This window comes from Diuraphis noxia, unplaced genomic scaffold, assembly GCF_037042655.1.
Source record: "Diuraphis noxia isolate RWA-SAM2 unplaced genomic scaffold, SU_Dnox_SAM2 contig0002, whole genome shotgun sequence".
Classification (NCBI taxonomy): Eukaryota; Metazoa; Arthropoda; class Insecta; order Hemiptera; family Aphididae; genus Diuraphis; species Diuraphis noxia.
The window spans coordinates 49,190,466-49,210,409 of record NW_028301712.1 but is presented as its reverse complement, the minus strand read 5'-3'; the positions used below and the strand labels follow the sequence as shown (position 1 = coordinate 49,210,409).

The 19,944-nt window shown below is 26.2% G+C and overlaps 1 protein-coding gene across 1 annotated transcript; it reads right to left on the bottom strand.

Moving 5' to 3' along the window:
- Window positions 1-170: 170 nt before the first annotated feature.
- LOC149058602 (uncharacterized) lies at window positions 171-17,917 on the bottom strand. The gene is made up of 5 exons (XM_089218415.1): window positions 16,993-17,917; window positions 13,941-14,040; window positions 10,410-10,517; window positions 3,118-3,352; window positions 171-279 (listed from the first exon to the last, which is right to left on the bottom strand). The coding sequence occupies exons 3-5, from the start codon at window positions 10,513-10,515 to the stop codon at window positions 171-173; spliced, it is 450 nt and encodes a 149-aa protein (XP_089074541.1). The 5' UTR covers window positions 10,516-10,517; window positions 13,941-14,040; window positions 16,993-17,917.
- Between the last annotated feature and the right edge of the window lie 2,027 nt (window positions 17,918-19,944).

Genomic DNA, 19,944 nt, shown 5'->3' with positions numbered 1-19,944 from the left:
TTTATTTTTATTAAATAATTTAAATACAATAATTGGAAATCATTATACCATATACACAATATAAATTATAATATTGTATAAATTCAAACCGAGATAAAATACTAATACTATAACCTAATCTTAAGCTGAAACAATTTTAAGCTTAAAATAACTAATTTACTAGTTGTTGTTTAAGATACTATGAACATTGGATTGGAATGTCCAGTTTTACATTTTTTCTTGTTTTTTTCTTTTAATTTTTCGAATTTATGCATGAACAATGTAGATGTCCATTTTAGACTTGCCATAAATACATAATTAAAGTATTTAAAAATTATAGTTCACATGATACTAAAATACCAGTGTATAATACAAAAGCACTATTTCTTCTTTTCTACTTCTATTACTTTTTTTTTTAAAAGTCCTCTACTCCGCTTGTCTAAACTTTAAATACTTATAACTCATAATTTATGAGGTATAAGTATAAGGTATATTTGATAAAAAAAAAAGTATACAGGAAGATTTTTTTATCAAACAACACGAATTATTTCAAAAAGTATTGACTTTTTCAAAATATTTTTTACATGGTTTCAAATTGTTAAAAAACCAACGTTTTTATTATAAAATTATATTTTTAAATATTTTTTATCCTTATCATTTTTTATGTTTTTACTATTTTGAATGACAACATAGAGTTTTAATTTCATATTCCAAAGCAGAATATTTTTCTAAGTATTTTGATACATAGAAATCGAATTTGGGGCTAGTAGTTTATGAGTCATAAACTAGTCATTGAAATTTTTTTTTCAATTTTTGAATGGGCCACCCCTGGAATTTGTTCAAAACAACAAAATAATGATTTGTGTGAAGTTTTGTAAATATTGATCAACTCTAAGGCATGCCTCAAGAGGGTTGAAGTTCAAAGAAGGGTGGTTTTTCGATTATTGCAATTTCGGACTAAAATATTTAAGTTAGTCAAAAAAGTTCTTTAAAATATTATTTTTCAAATTGAATATGCTATAAAAAATTTAAAAAGACATTGAATTAATTTTTTAACAAATTAATATGTTAGGAAATGACAAGAACTTTTACATATTTTGATAAAAATAGTATCCAATAAATTAAGTGACAACACTAATATCCAATATATTAGGACTTTTTTTTAAATGTTGGGGGGTCTCAAGACATGGAGGATACCTTCCCCTGCTAGAGTCAGAATATGAGGGGAATGTTTGTTGTAAGGTCTGATAATATGGTTGTGAATTTGTGATAGTAAAGTTATTGTGAGTGTTCAACGTTTATAGATAATAATATATATTAGATATTATTATCTATAAACCTTGGTGAGTGTTTACAATGCCATCCGTATAAAACACTTATATATCATTTAGTTAAAACCTTAGATTAGAGAGCCTAGATAATAAGAGAGTGGCCAACTAAGTAGATAACAGCCATGTTTCGTCCAAAACTTTTCCCGCCTTTTTTTGTTTTTGAAATTTAATTTTTATTAAATGATTATATTATTATATAACAATATAATTATGTATTTTATAATACATAATATACATGCATAATTTTCATAATTACATAAATACATTTACTATAGGTAACTAAAAAAACATATTATTTAGCTTTAGAAGTAATAATATTCTAATTATATAATTTGTACGAAAAAACATTGTTATTTTATTATTTTTGCTTGATAGACGGATGTTGGACCAAGTCAGAAATCTGTATACTCGTAGATCAAATTTATACATATTCAATATTATTCTATAACACTAATGATTCATATTTTAAATAAAATTACCATCAAGTGTTGAATTTTAATTCTAATATATAAATACAATTGATAAAATACAAAAATTAACATACATTTATAATTTAACAAGATTTTTATTTATAAGATATGCATATTTAATATTCTTGAAATGTAAAACTGTCTAGAAAGTGAAAATACATGCATTAAATTATAATAATAAAAAAAAAAAAATACATATTTGAGTAAGCTATAAAATATTTGTTATAATATGAATGTATGATAATACAATCATCAGCCACAATTAAAACAAGTTCAGTCTTGAAAATAATATTAAAATTAATAAATAATTATTAGTAAATAACTATTTAGTTGGAATAAGTAGCTTAAGACTTATTACATTTTATTTAGGTACTAAAAATAATAGTGAGTTATGTAAATTTACACAGTGCTACGAAATTGTAAAATATGCTTGATAAGTATCAATATATCATGTAAAAATGTAACATGAATACTAGGTATATCACTAGGTACACTTTTACATCGGAAACCACCACAAAAGTTTGAAATTGAAGCATTAGTTTGACTAGTTATGCTGTACACAGACACAAAAATAAAAACAAAAAAAATAAAAACACACATCATTGTAAAATCAATACATTCATCATTCCGTTCAGAATCTAAAATAATTCACTACCATATTATATTTGGCAAGATTTCAGTAGTTTATACATATAAAAAACCATGCAATAACTCATTTAGGCTGCAATGCGTATTCCGGATTTTCGAAATGTTTGACCTCTACTCCGCTTGTCTAAACTTTAAATACTTATAACTCATAAACAACTAGCCCCAAATTCGATTTCTATGAATCAAAATACTTATAAAAATATTCTGCTTTGGAATATAAAATTAAAACTCTATGTTATCATTCAAAAAAGTAAAAAACTTAAAAAATGATATGGCTAAAAAATATTTAAAAATATAATTTTTAATAAAAACGTTTGATTTTTAACAACTTGAAACAATACAAAAAAATATTTTGAAAAAATTCAATACTTTTTTAAATAATGACTGTTCTTCGATAAAAAAATCACCCTGTATACGTCCGTGCTATGAACGTAAACATATAACATCGCTTTTTTTTCCATATTGAAATGAGATTATAACGGGATACTCCATTGTGCGGGATAACATCTATAATGGGATACCTACTTGTGCGGGATACAACCTTGTGCGGGATACCCCCTTGCGCGGGATAACATACATAACGGGATACCAACTTTTGCGGGATTACATATATAGCCCTTGCCCTTGCCCTTGCCCTTGCCCTTGCCCTTGCCCTTGCCCTTGCCCTTGCCCTTGCCCTTGCTCCTTGCCCTTGCCCTTGCCCTTGCCCTTGCCCTTGCCCTTGTCCTTGTCCTTGTCCTTGTCCTTGTCCTTGTCCTTGTCCTTGTCCTTGTCCTTGTCCTTGTCCTTGTCCTTGTCCTTGTCCTTGTCCTTGTCCTTGTCCTTGTCCTTGTCCTTGTCCTTGTCCTTGTCCTTGTCCTTGTCCTTGTCCTTGTCCTTGTCCTTGTCCTTGTCCTTGTCCTTGTCCTTGTCCTTGTCCGTTTCCTTGTAAATATTTTGAAAATAAAAATGGTAAGGGGGTTTTGGCGCCCGCAGGCAAATGATTTTTAAGAACCAAAAAAGAAATTATGGACAAAATTATGGTCTTAGAATACACACAATGAAGACTGAACTATGAATTTTCAAGAATAATATATGAAGGATAATTAAATCATGATAAAATTATATTTTTTAGAGTCAAGTGGCTAATAAAGTTTAAAATTTGTGTACACAATAATAAACAAGAGCAATATTTTGAAAATAAAAATGGAAAGGGGGTATTGGCGCCCGCAGGCAAATGATTTTTGAGGATCAAAAAAGGAAATTTGGATAAAAATATGGTCTTAGAATACACAATGAAGACTGCACTATGTATTCTCAAGAAAAATAAATGAAGGACAACTATCTCATGATAAAATTATATTTTATATTTTTTAGTTGCAAGTGGTTATAATGTGTGAAAATTGTGTTCACAAAAATAAAGTAGAGCAATATTTTGAAAATAAAAATGGAAAGGGGGTATTGGCGCCCGCAGGCAAATGATTTTTAAGAATCAAAAAAGAAATTTTGGAGAAAATTGTGGTCTAAGAATTCACAATGAAGACTGAACTATGAATTTTCAAGAATAATAAATGAAATAATAAATGAAGGATAATTATATCATGATAAAATTATATTTTATATTTTTTAGTTGCAAGTGGTTATAATGTGTGAAAATTGTGTTCACAAAAATAAAGTAGAGCAATATTTTGAAAATAAAAATGGAAAGGGGGTATTGGCGCCCGCAGGCAAATGATTTTTAAGAATCAAAAAAGAAATTTTGGAGAAAATTGTGGTCTAAGAATTCACAATGAAGACTGAACTATGAATTTTCAAGAATAATAAATGAAATAATAAATGAAGGATAATTAAATCATGATAAAATTATATTTTTTAGAGTCAAGTGGCTAATAAAGTTTAAAATTTGTGTACACAATAATAAACAAGAGCAATATTTTGAAAATAAAAATGGAAAGGGGGTATTGGCGCCCGCAGGCAAATGATTTTTAAGAATCAAAAAAGGAAATTTGGATAAAAATATGGTCTTAGAATACACAATGAAGACTGCACTATGTATTCTCAAGAAAGATAAATGAAGGACAACTAACTCATGATAAAATTATATTGTTTAGTTTCAAGTGGTTATAATGTTTGAAAATTGTGTCCACAAAAATAAAGTAGAGCAATATTTTGAAAATAAAAATGGAAAGGGGGTATTGGCGCCCGCAGGCAAATGATTTTTAAGAATCAAAAAATAAATTTTGGATAAAATTATGGTCTTAGAATACACAATGAAGACTGAACTGTGTATTTTCAAGAATAATAAATGAAATAAAAAATGAAGGATAATTAAGTCATGATAAAATTATGTTTTTTAGTTTCACATGGTTAAAAAGTTTGAAAATTGTGAACACAAAAATAAACTAGATTCTTTATAGTTTATTGAACAAATTATGATCAGAGGACGAATTTTTTACTGTGATTGACATTAGTTCATATGAAATACTGGTATAACACTAATACTTGTATGGATTTAAAACCGTGATCCAAATTATGACAATATTAAGCAGGTATATATAATATTTTAAGTATTAAGTATTCATTATAAAAGCTATAAAAAAGTATGTATAATTATATACATAAGTATAATATATTATTTTAGTATAAATGTAGTATTAATATTTTCCTTGTTAATTTTTAAATATTTTTCATTTTTATGTTGACAATTTCGAATACCTTTTTAGTTAGTAGGAAAAGATCTATGTAAAGGTCACGACCAGTGATGATAGTCATCTATCATCACTTGAGCTCAACTTACCATTGTCTATAGGTACCTAACCTAAACAAACCTCCTAATGACTTAATTAACCATCTGGATGTCCGCGGGGAAGGCAGTGCCGTAGCCAGGGTTAGGATTTGGGAGGGAAAAAGTGTATACAGTACTATACACACAACACCCCTCGGGAAGGCTGACTACGACACTGGGTTTAATAAGTATCAATCTAAATGATCGTAGAAAAATAAATGCTGTTTGGGTAACGCGTGACAAACGGATGGTCAACTAGGACACTTTGAATAAATAGATCCTTAGTTGATTTCCGATATAAGTGTTTACTTTTCAAGTTGTTCTATTGATTGTTAACGTCTTAGAAATTTATCTTATTATTAAAATGTTGAGCCTCTTGAAATATTTTTCTCCCTGCTAGATTTTTAGGACTTCGGTGCAACTGCTTCTTAGATAATATATTATGGATAGAGCCATACCCATTTTTTTGGTGTACATAACTTTAAGCACATACTTATATGACGACGAGTGTCTAGCCGCGATGAGTGCATAAATGAGTATACGTGAGGGGAACTGTTGTTAACACATCCATAGTACGAGTACATTCTATCAAATCCTAATCAAAAATTTTAATCTAAACTCGCAAGTATGATTGGATGTAAATTGTACAAGGAATAACTAATAGTTATTAAAGATTTATGGTTTGTATTGTCTCCGACTTGCAGGGCTTGCGAAAGCCCTGTTGAAGAGAATGAGAGTGCGACATCCTCATTAATGCAAAACAACTTTTGTAATATTATTACAATAATGGTGTAATATCTAAATTATTTCCCCTTCCAGCACACTAAAATTATAGTTATCATGCTTTTCTGGGCCCAAAAACGTCGGGTGGTACCATAATGGTAATTTTATATTTATTTTTATATGGTACCTAATAAAATCAACCCTAGACACCAGAAATTGAATTATTACGATTTTGAATATTTTTTAAATGAAACGATCTAAAAAAATGTTTACTCAATCTTTTATTCAATAAAACATTATTATTTATTATTTTAACATAACATTTTGCTGTGTGATTGGTAATCTTTACATCACTGTGTCTGTACATTTTTTGTGACAAAGATCAATTGTCCAGAAGAAAATTTAATCATCTAAAATATCTCAAATTACATACTTATTGTTAATTATTATTATTAAAAAGTTATAGTATGAAGTATAATATCTCATATAGACTTAAACAATGTACAATTGGTTTCTTATTATTTTTATTATTACATAATATACGTTTTTTTTTAAAACAAATCCTTCGGCAATTATATATCCATATTGCATGTGTTTGTTTAGAAACACGTGAGTATGTGGGGTAAGGATTCGTCACTAAGAACCCAGATGGTCACCCATCCAGAAGCTAGAGACGCCATGCGATGTTTGACCACGGCAAACCACCACACCACACCATACCCCAAAATACAGTATACGACTAGTGTGCAGTGCATATACCAGGCCAGACGCAATTTTTTTGTTTTCCAGATATCAACTGCATAACCTGATTTTACTGTTTGGTTTTAAACACATGTAAATAAGACAAGGATTCGTCACTAAGAACCCAGGTAGTTGCCCATCCGAGAGCTAGCAACGACAGTCGATGTGTTGACCTCTAGGTCCAAAATTTATTTTTTTAACATATAGAAACCATATCTATTATAAGAGATAATTAGTACTTGTACGTCTATTTTTCATCAAGTTCAAGAATGTTTTTTTATTTTTATAGCTAATAATAACAACAACACGTATGTCACTTAAAATATTGAATACCTAGGTAATAAATACATACGTGAACAACAAAATTTTTTTTTTTATTTCTAAAATCTTAAATTTAAAAATTCCATTACCTAGACTAGTCGAAAAAGTATAGGTACAATTAACACTAGTATAGATTCCAACACTCAACTAAAATAATAGGTACTTTAAAAATGATTGTATGTCTCAGAAAATTAACCATCACCAGATCTTATTTCTTCTTTCCAGTATTAGAGAATAGAGATTTTGATTAATTTTAAAAAACTAGTAATATAAATTGCTTTCAATTTCAAAAGTTGTTTTTCTTTTATGTGGACAAATTACTATGACAAATTTTTATTTTAAAACATTTTATGTTTTCTAGAGCAAAGAATTTTTATGCATTGTATATATTTTTTCTTTTTTGATAAGCTTTATTGTATGCTTATTTCTATGTTAGTAGTAGTACACAGCATATTTAAAAACTTAAGTGATCAAATTCTAAATGTTTTTAGTGCATCTTTTGATATTTTATCGAAAATCAAGCAATTAGGTAAATATTTTTATGGATCAAAATATAATTATATTAAATATGAAAGAAAAATGAAATTTTTACTAGCTTTTAAATTTTTTTTTTTTTTTAATATATACAATATATCATGTGTCTCAAATAACAGGGTACACTTTATTGCTCATTAACCTGTAAATATCTTTCAATTCTGTTTGTTGGACATCAAACTAGACAAATCAATCATAAATTCCTATATCACTTAAAATTCTTTTAAGTCATGTATTTCTTCATTCTTTTTAAATGTAAATCCCTATTTTAAATATCATTTTTGGATATCATGAAATTCTCATACAAGGAAGGGCTCATCTGATCATACCAACCTAGTATGTCGGACTACAAAAAAAAAATTTAATTTTCAATAATTTACAAAATAAATAATGCCATTGTACACCATAAAAAAAAACCAAATTTACTGGAGACCAAACCAAAAAACTAAGAAGTATAAATAAAATATAAATAATCACACAGAGATGTTTAGATTCAAATAATATAAAAAAATAATATAACTATATTATAGTCCAAATTATGACTAATAATAAATAAAATATAATCCAAAGAAAATTAAAACTTTTTTTATAAATGAATTAAACACAAAGATGTTTAGATTCAAATAAAATAAAAATATATTATAACTATATTATAGTCCAAATGATGACTAATAATAAATAAAGATCAAATAAATATGAATATAAACATGAATAAACAACACAACAATATATTTAAAAAAAAAAATACTCATGGGAAACAAAAAGTAGAAGTCTACGCCAATCACAAAAATAACAAAACCAAGTTGTATGGATACCACTAAAACATATGAGTTAAAAGAATTTTAAGTCATATAGGAATTTATGATTGATTACAGGGTATAATTAAAGGGTAATGAGTGATAAAGTGTACCTACCCTGTTTTGTGGGACACACGGTATATATAAATATAAACATATGATAAATGCATAAAATATTTAATTAAGTAATTTTTATAGTGTAATAAAGAATGTAATTTTTTTTAAGGCATATTTAACTGCGTATAATCAATGAATTTTTAGTAAGTACATAAAAGTCCTAGCTCTAAAGTTATTAATTATAACTTTTACTTCCAATCATGCGCCAACTTTCAAGTTTATTATTTTAATCACTATCATAGTACAATCTTGTAAAGTAATATTAAACAAAAGTATGCAAATATTTTATTTTGAAATTGAAGTCCTAAGATGAATATTTTGAGAATGAGAATTTATAATATTTAAATTTTTTACTTATCAAGACACAACTCTAATATTTTTTTTTATTGAGCATTACAATACTTTTCATAATAAGACTATTAACTATAATAATATGTTTAATGAAATTGTAAATTTGTATATAAAAATAAAATTTGTTATTTTAAAGATAATATTCATTTAATTGATGTGATATTTTAACAAAATATGTGATGACAAAGTCATACTTTTTACAAGACTTATAATAATGTAAACAATCAACAATCAAGAGCTTTTTTGACTTGATAACACTTAAGAGAATGTCAGTGCATTTCTTTTTTTCTCTTTGACCCACGCACAACATAGCAAATATTACGTTCACTATGATCATAATAATTTCTAAAATTAGAGTGAAATGGCCATTTTTAAAATTTTAAGATACTTATATTATTAATACCTAGAGCATCTTATAAGCTACATTTGAAGCGAGTTATGAATACTTTAAAATACTCATAACTCACTTAATAATTTAAGTATAATAAGCCTATGATATGCCCTAAATAAAAATCTAACCATTAATTTTTCTCTAATTTTAGAAATTATTAAGATTATTGTGAACAAAAAATTTGATATATTGCGCATGAGTCGGAGAAAAAAAATTCCACTGACAACTTCTTAATCGGCCTAACCAACCTTCTCTTTTTATTCTATCCCATAAGTCGAAGGTCGTAAACCTTACCTAACCTGGTAGTATCACTCAAGGGGTCGAGTGACCTTTGCAATTTAAGATCCTTTCCTACATATTCAGAATTGTTAACATAACTATTCTACCTAACTATTCCCCTTCCCCCCACCTAACCTAATCCTCTATCTCTGCCACTACCCCTCAACCTAGCCTAACCTAACCTAACCCTCCCCTTCACCTATCTCACTGTCTCTCACAACCTCTCACAATTCCCTCTCACTTTTTGTTCTGTTCCCCCACCTAACATTATCATCTCCCTTTGACACTACCTCTCTCTCATCCTATCACTTTCACACCATCCCCCTCACCTATCTCTCTCACACTCACTCGTCTTACATTCCCCCTCTACCCGTTTTTCTCACACTTGCACCATCTCATTCACTATATCTCCTTATCCTTCATCCTATCTACCTCTCTCACTCCCTCTCACACTATCCTTCTCTCGCCCTTTCTTTACAAGTCACTATAGTACCTACCTTACCTAACCTAACCTAATCTAACCTTACCTCACACTATCTATCTCTATTACTATCCCTCCTTTTCTTTCTCACCCTTTTTCTCTCGATTTTTCTTCTGCTTCTCTACCATCTCTCTACGCTACTTCTCACACTCTCTCTCTCTCTCTCTCTCTCTCTCTTACCATCTCTTAATCCTTCCCTGCCCCCACTCTCACACTCCCAGTCCCTATAGTACCTACAGGTCATCGTACCTGATAATTGGTGAAAATATTTAAATATCATTGAGGAAATTATTAAAAAAAAATTTTTTAATATTATACCTACCAATTTTCTAATTTTTATCACGATTTTATTGATAACTTAAATAGTGTATACCAGTGGTTACAAAACGAATAATTTAAAAATTGCAAGTAATCTATCTCCTGATCAATTAATAAATTAATAAAATTAAAATAAACCTACTGAAAAATAGAAAATTACTTACCGAATCTACTATAAAACTTCATCTTCGAAACATTGTTAATACATTTCACACAGGCTTCACAACGAATATGATAATTAGTTGGCAAATCTTCACTGACGAATACCATCTCTGAAATTTCAATAAAATATTCAACAATATTTTCTGACCTATTCATTTTAGATTGTGAACGAAGTGATGAGTGTATTGATTTTACAATGATGTGTGTTTTTTTTTTTTGTGTGTACAGCATAACTAGTCGAAATAATGCTTCAATTTCAAACTTTCGAGGTGTTTTCTGATGTAAAAGTGAATATTCTTGGTGCATTATAGAGGTCAAAAGTAAACATTTTCCAACGGTTTTCAAAAAAATCGAGAAAAACAAAAAAAAGTAACGGAAAAACGGGAATTTCTACGCAAAACCAGTTTTCGACCAAATCGATTTTTTTATATGGTTGTAATTCAAAAACTAATCACTGTAAATACTTGGAATTTTCACTAAATGTTTATGTTATATATACAGTTTAATTTTCAATTGAGTTATTTATAGACAACTGAAATTTTCAATTTTACTGAAAATTTTTTTTTGAAGTGTCGGTAAAAGTTTTTTGGCCCTATCAAAATACTTGAAATTTTAATAAAAATTTTCTCATAGGTTATTCTTATAGTGATTAAAAAATTATAAGAATACCTAGGCACAATTTTTTTTAATTAGCATTTGAAGTTCAAATATTGACAAAAATTCGTCAAAACCATGAATATATTGTTTTTTTGTGTCTGTCATCACGTTTTGGGGCAGTAAAAGTGCTTCGATTTTTGACTTAAGTACCTTATTCGATCAGAAAGTGAATCTAGTTGGTACTTTGGTGGTCAAAAGTATTCTTAATATTTTTATAAATAATTGGTATAAACAAACTAATAATTAAAGGAAAAACGGGAAATTTTACGCACAATCAGTTTTCGACAAAATCGATTTTGATTTTTGATGTAACTTTAAAACAAATTACAAATTACCATTGATACATGACATATTCACCAAATGTTTATATAAGTATATTCTATCCACCATGAAATTTTGACTTAAGTTGAACTATTCATAGGTATATGCAATTTTCGATCATTATTAGTTTTTTTTAATTAATATCGATAAAAATTGTTTTTTTGGGTAAAAAATCTTGAAAATTTAATACAAGGCTCTTAAAATATTGTTACAATAGCAGTTAAAAAATAAAATAAATTCATAGTCACAATTTTTTTTATAAGCATTCAAATTTTGAATTTTGACAAAATACGTAAAAATCACAAAAATTCGAAAATTGTTTTAAGCTAGAAATTCATAAAAAAAATTTTTTAAATCAAAGATTTGAAAATTTATTAGAAGATTCCTTACAAATTTGTCAATCTTTATCACAAAAAAAATGTCAACCGGAAATTCAAATTAAATTTTTATTAGCATTTGAATTTCAAATATTGACAGAAATTCGTGAAAACCATGAATATTTGCAAATTATTTTGTAGTTCAAAATTCATAATATCGTTTGTATTTATATCTAAGGTTATAAAATTTAACACTTAGTTTTTCATAAGTTTTGTTTCAAATAGCTATAGAGAAAATTCGATGCGTCATTATAGGCAAAATGTTTTGAGCGTTTGAGTTTTAAATTTTTATGAAATCGCGTAATGATAACGATTTATCCTCAAACCAGGTATATGTATACCTATGATAATATAAGGTATTATGAATTATGATAACTACATGCAATGTTTTTGGAAAAATTGATTAACCATGCCTTATACAAAATGCGTCTTATTTGAAAAATAAAATATTTGTTTCAAAATAGAATTTTAATATAATAATAATTATATCCTAGACTGACAAATCATCTCCGTTCAGAATCGTTTTTCATATACAATGATACCTATCATTGCATTCAAATTTAACCTACCCTTGCCAGAGGTCCACCCCACCCACTAATGTACAGCAGAGCGACATCCACTTACCCGCTTTTTTTTATCATTACAGATAATATATAGCTAAACAATCCGTTTAATGTCATTATGTGTTTTGATTATTTTATTCAAGAACTTATTAATTTTATATGGCTATAAAAACATTATACCTACTGGATGGCTACTAAAACTCTAGTACCGATTCATTTTTATTTTAATAATTTTTTATACAAACTTTAATTATTACTGCGATTATTGCGTATTATAGTTTTTAGATTCTGAACGAAGTGATGAATGTATTGATTTTACAATGATGTGTGTGTGTTTTTTTTTTGTTTTTGAGTCTGTGTACAGCATAACTAGTCGAAATAATGCTTCGATTTCAAACTTTAGGGGTGGTTTCCGATGTAAAATTGAAGATCCTTGGTGCATTATAGAGGTCGAAAGTAAACATTTTCCAACAGTTTTCAAAAAAATCGAGAAAAACAAAAAAAAAAAAATGACAGAAAAACTGTAACTTTTACGCAAAACCAGTTTTCGACCAAATTGATTTTTTTATATGGTTGTCATTCAAAAACTAATCACTGTAAATACTTGAAATTTTCACCAAATGATTATGTTATCGTTATATATATACAGTTTAATTTTCAAAAAGATTTGACTTTTTTTGAGTTATTTATAGAACACTGAAATTTTTGAATTTTTTGAGAATTTTTTTTGAAGTGTCGGCAAAAAAATGTTGGACGACCAAAAAAACTTGAAAATTTAATACAAGGTTCCTTATAAGTTGTTCTAATTGTAGCTAAAAAAAATTTAAAATCGTTATTCACAATTTTTATTCATGGTAGTGATTAAAAAATTACAAAAATACATAGGCACGATTTTTTTTTATTAGCATTTGAAGTTCAAATTTTGACTAAATACATAAAAATTACGGCAATGTTCAAATTATCTTAGATCGAAATTCATAAAAGTTTTTCGTTTTATACCTAAGATTTGAGAATTTAATACAAGACTCATAATATATTTTTACAATAGCAGTTGAAAAATAAAAGAAACATAAAGCCACATTATTATTTTACATGCATTCAAAGTTTAATTTTGACAACATACGTAAAAATCAAAAAAATTCGTAAATTATTTTATCCTAGAAATTCATAAAAAATTTTCCTTTTATACCTAAGATTTTAGAATTTAATACAAGGCTCTTAACATATTGTTACAATAGCAGTTAAAAAATAAAATAAATTCATAGTCACAATTTTTTTTATAAGTATTCAAATTTTGAATTTTGACAAAATACGTAAAAATCACAAAAATTCGAAAATTGTTTTAAGCTAGAAATTCATAAAAAATTTTTTTTAAATCCAAGATTTGAAAATTTATTAGAAGATTCCTTACAAATTTGTCAATCTTTATCACAAAAAAAATGTCAACCGGAAATTCAAATTAAATTTTTATTAGCATTTGAATTTCAAATATTGACAGAAATTCATGAAAACCATGAATATTTGCAACTTGGGAATATATTTTTCGTGACGTTAGATATTTATTTAAAGCCTAACATAAGATTCAAGCCTCAAAAGAATATGAAAATAAACTTACCTCAAACATCGACTCTTTTTCGGGGTTTTGGTGAAATCCGAGACGTGTATGGGTACACTCCGATACCGACGTAAGAACGCATCAGATACTTAATTGAAGTCTGAAAATATTATTAATTATGAAATTAAAATTATACGGAATACAGAATATTTTTAGTTCATGTTTGATCTAGTGCTCATTGAAATTATAATTTTAGAATCTTTAATCGACTGCCACTTCTAATTCTAAAAAGACAATATTGTCACAGATTATATTGTGTTAGGCTAATAGGATAAATCCAAAGATATGTAATATTTCAATAAAACTTCTATTACCAAGGAGGTTCACGTTTGTGAATAATGTTCATTTAAATAATTAAATGTGATATAACAATAACCAAAAAATATTTGTAATTTTAAATTTAAATTATAATATAATATATTGTTTTTCTTAGCCTATTTTTGTTTGATTATTGATTACGATCATGCTCCTTTTATGCATTACAGGTATTATATATCTAAAATAATCCGATTAATGTTTAATTTTTATATTCCTTTCCTAGTTATAATGTGTTAATTTATGTTTTAAATATTTTATTCAAGATCTTATTATTTCTTCACTAGTTCACTAACCACAACAAGTTAACTACTAGAATTCGGATAGGTACCTAACCGGTTCGTTTTTATTTTAATAACGTAAAGATTAATTACAATTACTTGTATTAATGTTTATTTATTTTACTTCGATAATTTAAAAATATTATTCCGATTTAGGTATTATTTATGAATTTTTGATATATTGTGTTTTTTTTAGAAAATAAATAATAAATGCAATTTTAATAAATTTTACCTACGTAAAATATAAAATAACCTATTCATGAAAAAAACCAGGGCATAATTAATTTTTTAAGAAAAACAAAATTGTTCAATCTTATATATATAAAAAAAAAAAATGTGTTATCCTAATTAAATAACTTACCATTGTATCAGTACCTATACATATTAATACATTATATTATATCATCATTGTAAATAAGTGTAACTAATGGCCTCTGTTGTCGATGTAAATATGCTCAATAAAAAAAAATATATATATAAAATAATTATAAAATCGTTTACCTATAAATTTGTAAAAATTTAATTTAATTTTAAATGGTTTAACATTTAAGCAAAATGAATTATAAATATAATGTATAAATAGGTAATAATATATTAATCTATGTCAGTTGTTGGCTTATTGTATATATTTTTTATAATATTATATACCCTAATAAATACCGAATGTAATTCATTCTATTAATCATTTTCTAATCATTTCTAATGTACAAAACCTTATCAACCATAAATTTTAATTTAATTATGTTATTGTTCTATGAAAATATTAACAGCTATTAAAAATGCAGAATTTAATATTACAAATAAAGTAATATTGGATAGTTAAATACAACACCTTCAGTGATAAGTACATGAATATGAGAACAGTAAGTAGGTACTTAGCAGCTACACAGTTGCAATTTTTTACAAGCTATATTATTAAAATATTTTTTCAGACGATTTACCATTGAAAACCACACATAACAAATTCAAACAAATCAAATGAAAGTTCACAAAATTGCATTGAGCTAACTATAGGTGCCAATTGAAACTTAGTGTGATAAAATGACTGACTCTAATAGTAAATAATAATGTTATCTTGATCTCGTGTTTATATGAACTCTATGTTATAACACAATTTGTATTCTGTTTACAGCTTTAGATACCTAATGAAGATTTTGATGATAGTATTAAAGACAAGGACTGGAAGGAAAATAAAAGCTCAGAAACATCATAAGAAAGGTCTAAAATCAGAATTTGATGACATTTTAACTAGAACAAGGTATCATAGTAAAGATTTTTGTAACAACATTAATAAAAATATTATCGGTCAAATGGTTTTATAGAGAGATATTAAGTTAATTAAAGTTAAAAAATAATTCCCTGATAAATTGTTTTTACATCAATTTAAGCAACTTATGGGCAAGCAAATTATCAAGAAATTATAGTTTTAAATAAAAATAAAATTACCAAACATACATTACATATGAAATTTGCATTTATTGAAAAGCCTAGAATCTTACAAATAAAAAAGATTTAATTTTATCGCGCAAAGCAAAACTTATTCCAGATACTTATTGTCATTTTTATAAAAACTTAAAAATATCTGAAAATTGATAATACTTATAACAAATAGGTACTAATAAAATAATAATAATAATAAAAAACTATGAAGATGGTGATTAATTTATATAATAAATCGTAACCATATAGGTAACTATATAATTAAAATAATAATAAATTATTCAAATTCGTACATAATTTTATAGTCTTGTACTCTTGTTGTTCAAAAGCATTTGATAATTTTATAGTCATTATCAATTTAGAATATATTTATTTTTTAATTTGTCATATTATTTGTTACTTTGATACATAAAAATAAACTTATTGACTTAAAGATAAGTAGTTTTTTATTTTGTGTTTTATGGTAAATTATTTTTAAAGATATTGATTACATACCTACAACTATTAAATGATTAATTTTTATCCTTATATACATATTACCTGTACAATTATAAATTATAACACAACAATTTTAATCAAATTTCAAAAAAACTAACAGTTAATAATATTTTATTATTCATTAATAATTTAAAGTTCAATACTGCCATAATTGGATATATGACACAAAAATAAACATATATCTTAAATTCAATACTGCCATATTTTGGTATGTCTGAAAATCAATTTCTGTATGCAATACAGCCACATATCAAAATATGACAGTCTTGCATTTACTTAAAAAATTGTAAAAGACCATAATACGTCTGACTTTTTGGGTTCAAGGGAATATTTTATTATATTTGAGAAAGTCACAATATAAAGTAGGTATGTTTAAAGTACCTATTGTAGTTTTTAGTTTCAAATTCATAGGTGAAGAACTCTTTGCAAACAATCACCATTGGAAAAGTGTACGAACGTGTACCTCAATTCTTTTATAACATTAAGCCGCAAAAGAATTGGTATTAAAACAAACTTACCTTAAACATCGATTATTTTGGGCTTTGTTAGAGTCCGCAACGTGTATGCAATCCGACGCTGAAATGGAAACGCATCAGATAATGCTGAATTGAAGTCTAAAAATAATGTGATTTATGAAAAAAAAAGATTAAACGGAAAGCAGGATGTTTTTCGTTTATGTCTACTTTGCTATCTAATTGAAATGTTAGAATCTTTAATAGACTGCGTCCTCCGCAACGACTTTGACAATCACCATGGATTATATTGTACTAAATCAATAAGAGAAATCCATAGATACCTAGGTATATATTATAATACTACTTTTAAATCAACGATGCCCTTGTATACAATCTGTTCATTGCAGGGCATCGGGCAATAATGAAATGAGATAACTATACCGAAATAATGCATAACTTTATACATATACTTATACATATTTATACATATATTAATGGTTAGCATTAAAGACAAGGACTGGAAGGAAAATTTTGTATGTGGCAGCTAATCACGTAGTTTGATGAGGAATCCTTTGTGCCAGACTTAATCAAAAGCCTAGGCCACGTCAAGGAATACTCCACAGCAGTACTTTTTTTCTTCAAGAGCTTTACTAATCAATTAGTAACTCGATGTACTTGATCGATTGTTGAATGTTTGTTGCGAAATCCAAACCGATGTTCTGGTATAAGATTTTTTTCGGTTTTAGGCGTTTAAGCAGAAGTTTCTGTAAAAGTTTAGATAAACTTGGAAGAAGTGATATCGGTCGGTATGATGTGATATTTTCAAGTGGTTTTCCTGGTTTGAGCAACATGATAACTTGTGCCCGTTTCCATTGTTCTGGAATGTATTCTGTACGCAAAATAGCGTTGTATATGTTTGATTAAATAAATATTTTCACGCAAATTAATTTTGTCTGTCATATTATTACAATAACACTTTAGCATTAATTAAAAAAACAACGGTAAATATATAAATGAATACCTGCATTCAACTAACGTAAAAACGAACAAAATAACACAAGAACGATATCGTGATCGACGACCGTCCAACAACTAAATACTTACTAGGATAAACAAGTTTTATCGCTATAACGTGTTATTTAACAATAATTTGTAGACGCTAATTTTATTTAGTTATTCACTATAATCTTATAATATAGTGGAATACCAAAGATTATCTATAATATCTACCTACTTAATTTGATTAGATAGTAAAACTATGATGGTGTAATATCTATAAACCCAACGTGTTAACTGTAAGCCTAACGCTGTTAACCGAAAAATCATGTAAAATTTACAAAATACGAGTTTTTTTTATTTTGTATTGGAATGAGTTATTAAATAAATAAAGTACAAGTTACATTTTTTTATAGCATATTCAATTTGAAAAATAATATGTTAAAGAACTTTTTTGACTAACTTAAATATTTTAGTCCGAAATTGCAAAAATCGAAAAACTACCCTTCTTTGAACTTCAACTCTCTTGAGGCACGCCTTAGGGTTGATCAATATTTACAAAACTTCACACAAATCATTATTTTGTTTTTTTGAACAAATTCCAGGGGTGGCCCGTTCAAAAATTGAAAAAAAAATTTCATCATCTATACAAGGATCGCCCTCAGGTACATACAAGATTTTTTCATTATGGATATACAGCGTGTACTATGAATCATAATCGATGACATACCATTATTATACAGTATTTGTAAAGATCGGAGAAATATACGTAATTTAAAAAGGATATATGTATATATATAATTATCTAAAAATTAAAAATATAATAATGAAAAAAACTAAATGGATAATTTAAGGTATGTTGAAATAAAAATTAAAAATATACATTGATATTACAAATCAAATCAAATTATAAAAAAATTCTCTAATATTAATGAGAATTTAAATTGATAAATCGAAGACTTATTTAAAAAAAAAAAAAGAAAATTGAATATAAATCTGATTTTGATAAAACTAGTGTTTTTTTTATTCGTTTTAGGAAATTAGATTTTTATTCATATTACAATATTTTATTATAGATATTTTTTATTAAAATTATAATTTTGATTTTAGATTTTTTTGATATTTTCATAAATTTAGATTTTTTATCCAACATGTTTCTGCATTATCAATATATTTTTTTTAATGTATGATTTTTACATATTATATTTTATTTAGATTTTTTATCGTTTTATTTTGTATTCAACTTGTTTTTTCTTCTCAATAAAGACTTTTTAATTTTTGATTTTTTACCATTCAAGATTAATTCAACATGTTATTTTCTTATAACTAGATTTTGTAATATTATATTTTTATATTTAAGTTGTATATGAAGATAAAAGCATTTTTTTATTTTGTTTAACTTGATTTTTCTATCATTTTAGATTTTTTATTAAATATGTTCTTTTCTTATCAGTTTAGATTTTTTATATTTCTATTTTTATTTTTTATACATATTTTAAAAAAAAATTAACTTTAAGATGTATAAATTTAAAATTTTATAATTTTGATAGAACTTGTCTTTTCAACACGGTTTCTTTTTATCAAATTAGATTATTCTTTATATTGGATTATTGTATTTTTGATATTTTTTTATTAAAATTATAATTTTGATTTTAGGTTTTAAGTTAGATTTTTAGATATTTTCATTATTTTCGATTATTTATTCAATATGATGTGTCTTATAAATTTAAATTTTTTATCCAACATGTTTTTTTTGGTAAATATGAAATTAATCTACTACATATAGTATTAATGCTTACTTATAAATAAATTACTTTAATCACGATAAAATAAACTAAATTACTATTTAAAATTATAGACTGACAGACCCATCCTATCTACATTAAGGGCTGCTGTATAATACACGTTGATACATCTCTATATTGTTGTTATGTTCTATTGTACTAACATTAAATAATATAATATAAAACATAAATTTAAATAAATATGTTCAAATGTCAAAAATAAACAACCATGGTA